General features: G+C 35.4%; 2 protein-coding genes across 4 annotated transcripts; both read right to left on the reverse strand.

Moving 5' to 3' along the window:
* Window positions 1-979: 979 nt before the first annotated feature.
* LOC307138133 (uncharacterized protein) lies at window positions 980-5882 on the reverse strand. Its single transcript, XM_079836283.1, has 5 exons — window positions 5713-5882; window positions 4043-4132; window positions 3483-3572; window positions 3027-3055; window positions 980-2866 (listed from the first exon to the last, which is right to left on the reverse strand). The coding sequence occupies exons 1-5, from the start codon at window positions 5870-5872 to the stop codon at window positions 2810-2812; spliced, it is 426 nt and encodes a 141-aa protein (XP_079692409.1). The 5' UTR covers window positions 5873-5882; the 3' UTR covers window positions 980-2809.
* Window positions 5883-7064: 1182 nt separating this feature from the next.
* Window positions 7065-10815, reverse strand: LOC307139010 (uncharacterized protein). Of its 3 annotated transcripts, none has more exons than XR_013818082.1 (9): window positions 10719-10809; window positions 10015-10320; window positions 9584-9905; window positions 9267-9311; window positions 9026-9106; window positions 8306-8334; window positions 8143-8217; window positions 7945-8013; window positions 7065-7736 (listed from the first exon to the last, which is right to left on the reverse strand). XR_013818082.1 is itself a non-coding variant. In XM_079837787.1 (9 exons), exons 5-9 carry the CDS (start codon window positions 9096-9098, stop codon window positions 7650-7652), a joined length of 333 nt encoding a protein of 110 aa, XP_079693913.1. In that variant the 5' UTR covers window positions 9099-9106; window positions 9267-9311; window positions 9584-9905; window positions 10015-10320; window positions 10719-10815; the 3' UTR covers window positions 7065-7649. The 3 variants fall into 3 exon arrangements, 2 of the variants coding, with proteins under 2 accessions (XP_079693913.1, XP_079693914.1); XM_079837787.1 differs by having other exon boundaries at window positions 10719-10815; XM_079837788.1 differs by having other exon boundaries at window positions 10015-10337; window positions 10719-10815.
* Window positions 10816-12480: the final 1665 nt, after the last annotated feature.

Here is a 12480-nt window from a genome sequence, read left to right on the forward strand (position 1 = left end):
TTCACTTCTCTGTCTTTCACTGCTCTTACAAGAACATCAGTCTCCTCGGCTGTGAACCGCTCCTGGCATGCGCCTGGTAAATACGCCATAATAATAGCAATCCATAATGGAACTTGCGCACCTGCTTTTAAAGGGAATGTTGGATGACGCTCGGATTGGTTTATTCACGTTACGCCCAAACCACACCTATGAATAATGAAGCTACTTCAGACCAACCCATTTTAGATTTGCGCCGGGCGCAAGAGCCATTTATCCCGCCGGGAAAATAGCAACAGCGCCGAGACCCGCCCACAAAGTTACTTGCGCTTCGCGCTTTGACACTTGCGTTTCAGATCGTTAAAATATGGCCCTTAATGTTGGAGTAGAAATGCAGCAGTCACAAAAAATAGGGTCCTAGAAATGCGGTTCTAGAACTCAGTCATGAAACTGCAGTCTCCGGTATAGGTATGACGTATTTTTGTAGGTCAAAATCCGGAAACTAGATAGCATTTTAGAACTGCGCTCTTCTAAACTATTCTCACCCAATGAGTTTGTTTCCATGTGGTAAATTCTAGAAAGGGTATCTTCACAAAAGGACTATCTGGTATTTTCCACGACATACATGTCCATGTAATGTGTGCTACTTGAATAGACTGACATGCGAAGACCCATAAAGTGTCCAGATTCTCACCAGCTTCTACAGTTGAGACCAATATAGAATTCAACAGTATGAAGCAACTTGCTAAAAGAAAGAAGAGGAACTATCAACAGAATTCACACCGTCAATCTAAATTGGATTTATTTAGAGATGATCATTGCTCCACGTGGGTTGAACCAGTGTGGTCAAACTTCCATGTTGAGCAGTCACATGTTTCGAAACAGTGAGTGCAAAGTTCTGAAAACACTCCGGAAACTATGTAACAGTACACAGTAAGTAACATGTAGCTTAAATTAGAACTGTAGACTTGCTGCTGCCATAAATAAATAAAGAGCACCTTTAAAACAATGACTCCAAAATACTTTATATGGTACATATAAATACATGAATACAGTAAGAATACATAAAGTTGCAACCAAGAAATGAAAGATAATTTAATAATTAAACAAACCACTGACAAAGAAAAGGGGTTCAAGGACCCACTTTATATTAGGTGGCCTTAACTACTATGTACTAACATTTTAATTAATCATTCGATACAATGCACTTATTGTGTACATACATGTTTTTACATTGTACTTACATTTAAAAAAATACCAGCATGTAATTACATCTGTAATTCATTTCTGTAGTTACATTTGTAATTACACAGTTGACACTTCCCTTACACCTAACCCTACCCTTATATCACCACACCTGTCCCTAACCCTACCCGTATCCCACCTCAATATCAGCAAAGGTGTTTTGCAATACAATTTGAACACAGTAAGTACATTGTACTTATTTTTTGACGTAAGTACATAGTAGTTAAGGCCACCTAATATAAAGTGGGGCCTAAATGGGACTACATCTGATTATTTCAGCCCAGGATGAACAAACTAAGATGTATTTTTGTAGGCCAAAATCCGGAAACTATAGCATTTTAGCACTTCCGGTTCCATCGCCCAGTCAATGGGTTTTAGGCACAGATTATACAGATAAGGGGTTTTTGGTTAAATGGCTGAAATAAGATTTGTGGTTACACAAGCGCAAGATACTTTCATGTTTTAATCTACAACATAAAATACATTAGTATTACCCCACCCATGATTTTCTTTAAAGCTGTTAAATGTCTTGAAAAAGGTGGTTGCTAACAAGTGGCTAAATGGAACCACAGAGGCTGTCGGAGACATTAAGCGTCATCACACATAACAGGTAACCTCAGTCTGCTTTTTCAGCCTCGTTATGCTTAGAATTATGCTCTTATAAACTCAAACTCAAAAAAAAAAAAACGCAAAGAGTTGTCGGAAGCATAGGGGTGGTGATGTTGAAGTCATGGGACCGTAGTGTAGTTTAAGTTTTTTTTTTTTTTACTTCTAGTGACCAATTAGGCTTCAAAATTCATAAAACTTATGTTCATCTGTGAAAATTATCTTGATGGACAAATGTGTAAGTATCATAAACTTTCGCTGAACACAGAGCTTATATTTTTAGCGATAACCCAAAAGCCAATGGAACATTTTTTTGTGTCAAAGGAACCAGTGTGATGCTAACTGCCGGTTGACCTACAAATTTACATCATATCTGCATCACTCTATTGCAGAAATAGTATTGGATGACGATTGCAAGTGATGTCACTTGCAGAGGAACTGTCAGATAGTTTCAGATTCAATTCAGTCAAGTTAAACATTTTAAAAATATTGGTTGAATAGAAGCTTGAAATTCTGTTCTGCACGAAAAGTTGAAAAAACTGTGGCTGATATGTGAATAAATCATATTATATATGAAGTGGAGGTTTAGTTAAGAAGGTTAAAAGGTCAAAAGGGCTCTTACTATTTTGCATAGTGATTTCATTGACTGGTTAAAATGTCCTGTTCTCTGTAAAATCATGCAGAGTTCCTGTGATTCATCAAGGAGATGTCTCCAAATATGGACATAACTAAATATGAAAGGACAAACACTTCTGAGAAGATACAAATGCAATAATCCATTATAATCAGATACAAAAAAAGAAGAAAAAAAAAAGAATAATAAACAGCGGAGGTGACATTGGGATATTGACATGTCTTTAATATGCAATTTAACTTAAATATTTCTTTGTTCTATAAAATAAAATAAATCTTATTGCAATGAAATCTCTTCGTGCCTATTTTATTTTCATGAATCTGGCCAAAATTTCTCTGATTCGGAGCATCAGTGGACACTGATGAATGGATGTGGGATTCCAGAATATGACACATATGTCAGCACCTGAACATCAACAGACAAATAAACAAATATGGTACATGTGAAAGACGTCTGTCATCTTGTCTTTTTTATTATTGTATACAAGTGCTAGAGTATTTAGATAATTAACTGCCTTCATAAATTGGTCTTACCAAATAGACAACAAATAAGAAATAATACTTACATCAGAATCAACGGCCTCCTCTTTGTTATCTGTAAAATGTCACAATAAAAGTATTGGGCAAGAAAGAGCACGTACACATATCTTTTAATTGGAACTGTATGTTCTATGAAACGTTTAATTTAGCCGTCATTTCTTCATATACACTTTTGTTCAAAAGTCTCCTGGGCTCACCAAGGCTGCATTTATTTGATCAAAGATACAGTAAACAGTAACATTGTGAACTATTTTAATCATTTAAAAGAGCTTTTCCTATTTTAATATATTTCAAAATGTACTTTATTAAATAAAACTTTTGCCTGGTAGTGTATATAAAATCAGATAAAAGAAGATTTCTAACTTTTTTAAATCACTGATATACCTTTACAGCAACTCTACAACCTAAAAGTGTTGTGCACATATTTAAAGTTATATTGTTGAACTGTTTGTTATAAAATGTTAAGAATTAAAATTACCTACCGTCCTTTTTTGTATAAATCACCCAAAGCATAGCAGCAGGAAGGAGAACGGCTAATGCAGGAAATATAACAACCATCACTAAGGGAGAGACTAAAGACACATTCATGGTCAGTTTTAATCCACCTTGTTATTTTGTACCTTATATTACTAGTGCATTTGGAAATGAGGTCCTTTCAGAGTGTGGAATCTATTTTGGTGTATGAGCTGAATTGAAACAACAATTATTTGAATTATTTGAATGTCTCAGCACAACATTAAGCTAGAAACATTCTTTTTACAAATTGTATTTAATCTTACTTTTAAACAGTTACAGCTCCGCAGACATGATTATTTAAGTTTTCATTAGAGCACAGACTGTATACAAATTGACATATTGTGTCTTGATGAAATATTTTTATATTTCTTAAGCAAAATTAAAAGATTTAAAGTCTCAAGCTCACTGACTTGTTTAGAGTTTGTTTGTAATCCTGTACTCCTTGAGAAATCAGTTATATTCATAGGGGCTGATTTGAGAAAAAAGAGTATCTGAGAAACACTGAGGTGAGAAAGACAGTGATTACCTGTAGGGAGGTTTGGTGTGTTTGTAGCTGAGGGTTCCTCAAGGTTTGTGGTGTGGACCGGAATCACTGGTGTCACTGTATCAGCTTGAGCTGTATGGAAGGAAAGTGTTAGTTCAGATACATCATGCTGGAAAATATAACAATCATTAAAAAAAATGAAATGTGTTAACCTTGTTATCATAAACATACAATGAACAACAATTTTTATGGCATTTATAGTTTGTTTAATTTCTTTTACTTTTTAGTATAAGTTATTATTATTATCCATATGTTACTATTTTTATATAGGTTGATTTTGATTTATAATATACTATTGCTCATTGTTAATTTATTTTTTCATAATACATTAATGTTACTTTATACAATGTGAAATGTAAAAAATGTATTAGTGTATTAATACATTAAAGCCACAATATGTAATTTTTCACAGCTAGAGGTCGCTTATTCAAAATAAAGGCCTAGTTTGAGGATGCCTGGATTTCGTGGAGATTATAGGTGTGTTTGACATCGGCTGCGGCTGGATGTAACCGATCGGTGAGAGTTGCCGCGTGCAGGCCTTGGAGGAGCTGAAAATGGAGATGTGAAGTCGGACACTTTCTGCTTCCCGTAGTGACGGCCGCACTGTGTTTGCATACTTTATCACACTATATATAATGCACATATGTTTCAGAGACATTGCCATGTAATACTTTATGTACTGCTTAATACAGCGTGTGTTTGTTCAAGAATAAAGTTCAACATAAGTGAACTATCAATGAAGTCTACGGTTTTTATCAGTTTTATTTTGATAAACATGACACAATATAACATCGAGACTACATGAAAAGAGGTTTTAATCTTCTAAAATACAGATTTGTGAGCATTAGTGGAACTGAATGTGTCCGAATAAACACGAAACACACATGCTCGTTGTCACGCGGTGAATCCGGCCAATCGTGGAACATCTATGTCGTGTGACCACTGGTATTTACGACTTTATGGTGGCATTCATCTGCATTCAATTCGCAAATACGATCTTTCCAACATGACTTGAACACACCATAAGCTAGACTGATATTAGGCATGGAAAAAACACTCGTGGTAAAACAAGATTTAAACAATAAAACTGTATTGAGCAATACAACGATTCGTTTTCTGTTGATAAATGTATCCAAACAGTTGCTCACCTGTCTAATAAAACACATAATATATTAAAGCGTCTTTGGTGTTTCCGTGGTTTCTACTAAATAAAATGGAACGGAAATTGAGGGTAACGCAGGTATGACGTCATTGATAGGTGACGCACGGACACGGTCCGTGTCCTGGTTAAAATTGGTTATTTCTCTGGATTTAAACATTCTTGGAAACATTTGGGATAATGTAAGTACACAAGTCAACAAAATATATAACATTGTTTCAGGGGTTTTTGGATATTTTAAAACCTTACATATTGTGCCTTTAATAAATGCTGTAAAAGTATTGTTGTGCATTGTCAGTTATTGCATTAATGTCAATGAAGTGTCATTTTAAAGTATTACCTCAAATGTAACAATTAAAGCACAATAAGTTATGCGTTCTTCACTCTGTTTATCCTGGCTAAAAGATATTAATAGAATTTCTGACATTACTAAAGGCCTACTAAACTTTAGGGCCTACTAAAACGGATAGATGAGATAGAGTATTGTTCCCACCTGAATCCTTGACAGTAAATGAGGCTGAGGTCTTCAGTTGATTTCTCTGAGTAACCTGACATCTCCACTCTCTGTTGTGATCTTCATTCAGGAGTGTTGTAGTCAGATTGCTGGTACAGTGTGTTGAGGAGAATGATATCAGATACCTGGAGTCTGTCATCAGATTCACACCAGCCTGATTCACCCAGATCAGCTGAAGATCCTCAATACGGACCATAGTATCACAAGGGAAATTATTATGTGAATACAACTGACAGGAGAGAGTCACAGATCTGCCTGATCTGATCTCAGTCTGTAAGGATGAAGAAGAGACTGAAACATAAAATAAGACAGAAATCACATGACAGACTTTATGTAGTTTAAATGCATGGAGAATTTGGCAGTTTTTAAATATAGTTTACTTTAACCTATAATTACCATGAAGAACATGCAGATAAACACGTGCATCAGTTATTTGTTGCCCACCATGTTGTCGGCAGGTGTAAGATCCATAATCTTCTTGTGTGACTTTCTTGATGTTCAGAGAGTAGTCAGACTCCAGACTCAATCTCCCATGTCGCTCTATGTTATTCTTGATTTTCCCTTTGCCAACCAGTTCAACTGTCTGTGAATGTGTTAACCTGCCATAGTTCCATGTAGTTGATGTGCAGTCAGAAAGAGCATTATTACAGGGCAGACGGACATTTTTACCAGAAGTGCAGAATACATGAGTCTCATCCACTCCACTGGTACCTGAAACACAGTAAATTTGGGAGATCATTATGCTATATAATCAATAATAATAAAAATGATAAAAAAATTCTATATATATATATTATCTAAAAAAAAAAATCTATATATAACATATAGAAATGTGTTTACCTGTGAGAAATGAGCAGAGACTTATCAGACCCAGCAGAAACACACAGAAATGATCAGCCATTTTTAGTTTTTGTAAGTATTCTCTTCCATTTATCATCATCAGCTGCTCCTGCTTGTAATTTCCCAGGTTCAGACAGACACTTTTATTCAGTTATCATTAAAAAAAATGTCCATGACCCATACAGACCCATAAAGACTAGAGTGTCCAGATTCTCACCAGCCTCTATGAGACCAATATAGAATTATATAGCATGAAGCAACTTAAAAGAAAGAAGAGGAACTACCATCAGTCTAAACTGGATTTAGAGATGATCATTGCTCCATGTGGGTTGAACCAGTGAGGTCAAACTTCCATGTTGGACAGTCACATATTTCGAAACAGTGAGTGAAAAAATACACAGTACAAAGTAGGCGTAACGTAGCTTGACAAACAACCTTAAAAATTTGAACTGTAGACTTGCTGCCGTCATGAATAAATAAATAGCATATTTAAAACAATGATTCCAAAGTCCTTTATATGGTACATGTATAAATACATTAATGAGTACAGTAAGAGAACAGATGAGAAATAAAGATGCAACCAAGAAATTAAAGACAATTAAACATGTAAACAAACCACTAATAAAGTAAAGCGAACAGAAAAAAGGGTTCAATAAGTACTGCCACACACTTTTGGTTTTGACATTTCTGAGAACATCTGACATTTCTGAGATAAATATTAGTATTAGTTTAATTCTGATGATTACATAATGTATTATTCTTTTTTTTTCTTTTTTTTTACAGATGTATTAAATGTGTAGTTTGAATTTTATAGGAAAACAGAACATAGTATAGGTATTCTTTCAAATGAAAAGAAGAAAAAAATACAGCAATGCTTTTGAATTGTGTCTTTGTACCCTTTCACAGTACATTCAACAAATATTAATAATATAAACTAATATAAGTTCTGTTCCTTCACATTCAAATATATCATTCTTCCAAATTCCAAGAAACTGCTTATCTGTTCATAACATGTCATGCAGTGATTTGAATAAAAGAATGTTTGCATTAAAGTTTATTTGTGACGGGTATTTTTTCTATTTTTTCACAGAGGCGTAAAGTCCATCAGGTGCATATTCTGTTCCTCTGATGGCAGCGTAAGTCACTGTGTCATTAGAATGATCCTGAAAGAACATCACAGGTTCTGTCAATCAATGTGGAGCCCACATCTACTATTACTTCACATACTTCATTTATAAAAACCTTCATTTAATTCAGAGCTACATATCAACAGCATATAGATGAGAGAAGGAGGCTGTCATTTTCTCTGAACAGGACTGTCACTGGACAGCACTGATGGAAGAACAAGGGAATGTGGTGATATGTACTCACATTGTCCATTTGTACATGCTTTTTACCAGAAGAAGTAACCTCGGAATAGGTCACATCATCTGTCTGTTCCTAAACATCAATGGAAACATGGCAAATCCAGTTTAATACAGAAAAAAAGACATCTATCACTACACTACTTAAAGTTTTTAAGAGTAGACAAATAGACATAAAATTAATGAAGTCATTTTGTTCACTCACATTGGCGTTTGGTGAAGAAGGAATGGACATGTTGACTGTTTCATAGGTCCCTTTATGTTCATTCACTTCTTTGACCTTTAGATAACATATAGTTATAAGCAACTGCATGAATTACACATCAATTACAGTAATCAAATCAAATTATTGTCATTACTGAACTCACCACAGAGCTGTGAGTCCCTCTTTTATTATCTGAAGAAAAAATGTGATGAAAATGACTCGTAATATGAGTATTTATGATAAAACAGACATAAAACACAAAATGTTAAATGCTCCAACGTTAATAACATTGAAATAAAAAGGCATGGATTTTGTTGCACCATTAAAATTGGTGATGAAATTCTTTTTTTTTTTCCTTAAAGGGATAGTTCACCCAAAAATGAAAATTCTGTCATCATTTACTCACCCTCAAGTTGTTCCAACCCTGTATGAGTTTCTTTGTTCTGCTGAACACAAAAGAAGATATTTTGAAGAATGTTTGTGACCAAGCATATAGAGCAACCATTGACTATCATAGTAGGAAAAAGAATACTATGGTAGTCAATGGTTGCTCTATCTGCTTTGTTACAAACATTCTTCTAAATATCTTCTTTTGTGTTCAGCAGAACAAAGAAACTCATACAGGTTTGGAACAACTTGAGGGTGAGTAAATGATGACAGAATTGTCATTTTTGGGTGAACTATCCCTTTAATGGCACTTTGTGATTCATATTACAGGAATTCAGCAGGAATACATTTATGTTCACTTCATAATTTAACATCCACCTAATCCACATGCTTGGTGCTTCTGATACAATCTGAAAATGATGGTTGTTTTATACAAAGTGAGATCTGAACTATGATTGAATTACTGTTATACAAAGGAGGAAATAAGAAAACTCACTAGATCTTTTTTTATAGATCACCCAGAAAACGACAACAAGGACAACAGCTAATGCAGCAGCCACAGCAGACATCACTATCTCTAAAGGAGAGAGGACATAGGAAACATGTGCCATCAGTAATGAAAGGTTTCCCTTTTTTCTTGTTGTGGTAGAGTATGCCAACCTTCATATTTTTTTGTTTTCCGTAGAATTATGTTAGGCAAAGATGATCTGTAAACACCATCATCAAATGTCACGTACCTTGTGTAGAGACTGGTTTGTTTGATGTTGAGGAATCCTTGTGCACTGGTGTCACCGTATCATTTTGAAATGTAGGATGAGTGTTAGTTCAGATGCATTATGCCGTTTAATATATGATCATATTCATCAAGTTGTATACTGGACCATCACATAACATAAGTCACAAATACTTGTTAAGTTTCAATTACTTTATTATGCAACATTTGACTTCTGTCAGAGTGAAAGAAGCTTTTGTAACCTTGATTTGTTCTAAAGATTTTAATAGTGCTCGACATTATGAGTGTCTTTTAAAATGGTAAAGAAGATTGTTTTCTCACCTGAATACTTGACAGTAAATGAGGCTGAGGTCTTCGGTTGATTTTTCTGAGTAACCTGACATCTCCACTCTCTGTTGTGATCTTCATTCAGGAGTGTTGTAGTCAGAGTGCTGGTACAGTGTGTTAAGGAGAATGATATCTGATATCTGATATCTGGAGTCTGTCATCAGATTCACACCAGCCTGATTCACCCAGATCAGCTGAATTCCATCAGTACGGACCAATGTATCACAAGGGTATTCATATGAATGCAACTGACAGGAGAGAGTCACAGATCTGCCTGATCTGATCTCAGTCTGTGAGGATGATGAAGAGACTGAAACTGAAAATAAGACAGAAATCAGATTACAGACTTCACTCTTTTCATTACTCATGCAAGTTTAAAGGAAGAATTTGGCATTTTTAAATTGGCTGTGTAAGCCTAAAATTACCATGAAGAAAATGCAGATAAACAGGTGCATCAGTTCCTTGTTTTTGTCCATTCACAAATTGTTGGCAGGTGTAATGCCCATAATCTTCTTGTGTGACTTTCTTGATGTTCAGAGAGCAGTCAGACCCCACACTCAGTCTCTCTGTGCCATTCTTAGTTTTCCCTCCAGCAATCAGTTCAACTGCATGTGAATCTCTGTTATAGTTCCATGTAGTTGATGTGCAGTCAGAAAGAGCATTATTACATGGCAGACGGACATTTTCACCAGAAGTGCTGAACACATGAGTTACTTCTGCTCCACTGGTGCCTGAAACAAAAGTATATCTGAGCGATCATTATATATATTGTATAGAACAAAACCACATAAACATCCTGGCATACAAAGCAAAACATTTAAAATTTGCTTAAGGCAAACTGCATGCTATCCAGAATAAACTTGTTCATATCAGGAAAAAAATATTTGTAAAGTTGTTAAATTCACCAACATACTCTTAATAATGTGCATCATATTTCTGTGCCACTAAGCCCAGGATTCAGTAATATGCTTTCAGGAAGGCAAGTATGTACTAACACTAAGCAAGTTAGAGACTATATCGTAAACAACTGCAAGAAAAAACTAAGCTGAAGTTCAAACTCTTTTCCAGACTAATTTCACTGAAGGATTTGTAATTCCATATGTTGTAGAGAAAATACGGATTTCTTTACCTTTTAAAAATGGACAGAGAATAATCAGCCCCAGCAGACACATATGATAGTTAGCCATTTTATCATCCTTTTCTGTCAGTCCTCCTCTCCATTATGTGGTCACAACTTTCTTTAAACATCATCAGCTCCTCCCAACATTAACTTCCTCTAATCTGATCATGAGTGTTTAAAATCTGCTGCAGTTGCTAGTCAGTGATGCAGTGACAGTAGATAAAGGAGAAGTGTTGCTTCACAATTGTCTTGTGTGAGAACCTTGAATCTGATTTTTTTTTTTTTTTTTTTTTTAAGTTTTAAAATTATGAACATTGAATCCAGCTTTATTTTACTTTAAACTATGCAAGGCAAGACAGTTTATTTATATAGCACATTTCATACTATGGCAATTTATATAGCACATTTCATACTATGGCAATTCAAAGTGCTTTACACAGAAAAGGGAATTACAATAATCACAAAATAAAAGTAAGGAAAATTAAAAGTTATAAAAGGAATTAACCGATATACAAAGATAATACAGTTATAAAATGAATTAAAAGAGTAAAAAGATGATACAGATAGACTTCCCATCTGGTAAGAAATTTTCAGAGTAATTTATGTTTGTCTCTCAATTAATTTCCCCACTTGCTCTGGGACTTCTCCATACTGGTTGTCTATTTTTCTGTGGATTTCTTTCGGCGCGCCTAAATAATCTGTCGGACGTCTTTCAGATCTTTCACCTAAAATCGGACAGGCAGAGCTAGGACTATTTCAGTCCATGCTCCGATTTATCGCTCACACAGTTTGAATTTCTTGCCTCATTACCACAGAGCCAGCTCAACCACTATGGTTTGTAAAGACCTGAGGACTGGTGTAATATGGTCATATTTTCTGGTTCTGCTCAGAATCCTGGCAGCAGAGTTCTGTATGAGCTGCAGATGTCTAATGGTCTCTTTGGGAAGGCCAGTGAAGAGTCCATTACAATAGTCCACCCTGCTGGTGATGAAAGCATGAACAAAGCATCTAGAATCTGGAAACAAAGCATCTAATTATTGCAATATTTTTGAGATGATAGCATGCTGATTTAGTTATTGCTTTTACATGACAACTGAAACTAAGGTCTGTCTCTAGAATTACACCAAAATTCCTGACTTGATTTTTAGTTGTTTGACCCCTAGCATCAAGGTATGCGTTCACCTTGTGAGTTTCATCTTTGTTTCCAAATGCAATGAGTTCAGTTTTGTATTTTTGAAGAAAGAAAGTTTTGGCACATCCAGTTGTTAACTTCATCAATGCATTTGCACAGGGAGTCAATGGGGATAGGGCTAGGTTGATCTAGAGTGTCATCTGCATAGCTGTGGTAAGCAATTTGGTTCTTTCTCATTATTTGGCTCAGTGGCAGCATATACAGGTTGAATAGGAGTGGTGCAAGAATTGACCCTTGAGGGACTCCTCATGTCATGGATGTCAACTCAGACTTAAGGTAACCAATGCTCACATAGTAACCTCTCCCTTCTACCTGAACCATTTAAGGACCATCCCAGAAAGCCCGACCCAGTTTTCCAGCCTGTCTAGAAGAATGTTGTGTTCGAAGTGTCAAATGCAGCACTGAGGTCGAGTAGTACCAGCACTGAAAATTTACCTGTATCAGTATTGAGGCGAATATCATTTATTATCTTTATGAGCGCTGTTTCTGTGCTGTGATGTGGTCGGACACCGGATTGGAAATTGTCAAAGTATCCATTTGAGCTTAAGAATTTGTTCAGCTGATTGAAAACAACCTTTC

The sequence above is a fragment of the Gobio gobio genome (genome assembly GCF_949357685.1).
Source record: "Gobio gobio genome assembly, chromosome: 15".
Taxonomy (NCBI): domain Eukaryota; kingdom Metazoa; phylum Chordata; class Actinopteri; order Cypriniformes; family Gobionidae; genus Gobio; species Gobio gobio.

What these genes read in the sequence shown, in the direction of transcription:
- LOC307138133 (XM_079836283.1), bottom strand. Translation starts at nt 5,872, where the DNA reads ATGACAGACTCCAGGTATCTGATATCATTCTCCTCAACACACTGTACC. An exon ending in CACACCAAACCTCCCTACAG is followed by an intron (nt 3,573 to 4,042) that starts GTAATCACTGTC and finishes ATGTGTCTTTAG; the next exon opens with TCTCTCCCTTAGTGATGGTT. An exon ending in GATTTATACAAAAAAGGACG is followed by an intron (nt 3,056 to 3,482) that starts GTAGGTAATTTT and finishes GACATTTTACAG; the next exon opens with ATAACAAAGAGGAGGCCGTT.
- LOC307139010 (XM_079837787.1), bottom strand. Translation starts at nt 9,098, where the DNA reads ATGTCTGCTGTGGCTGCTGCATTAGCTGTTGTCCTTGTTGTCGTTTTC. An exon ending in GATCTATAAAAAAAGATCTA is followed by an intron (nt 8,335 to 9,025) that starts GTGAGTTTTCTT and finishes TTTTTTCTTCAG; the next exon opens with ATAATAAAAGAGGGACTCAC. An exon ending in GAGGGACTCACAGCTCTGTG is followed by an intron (nt 8,218 to 8,305) that starts GTGAGTTCAGTA and finishes TGTTATCTAAAG; the next exon opens with GTCAAAGAAGTGAATGAACA.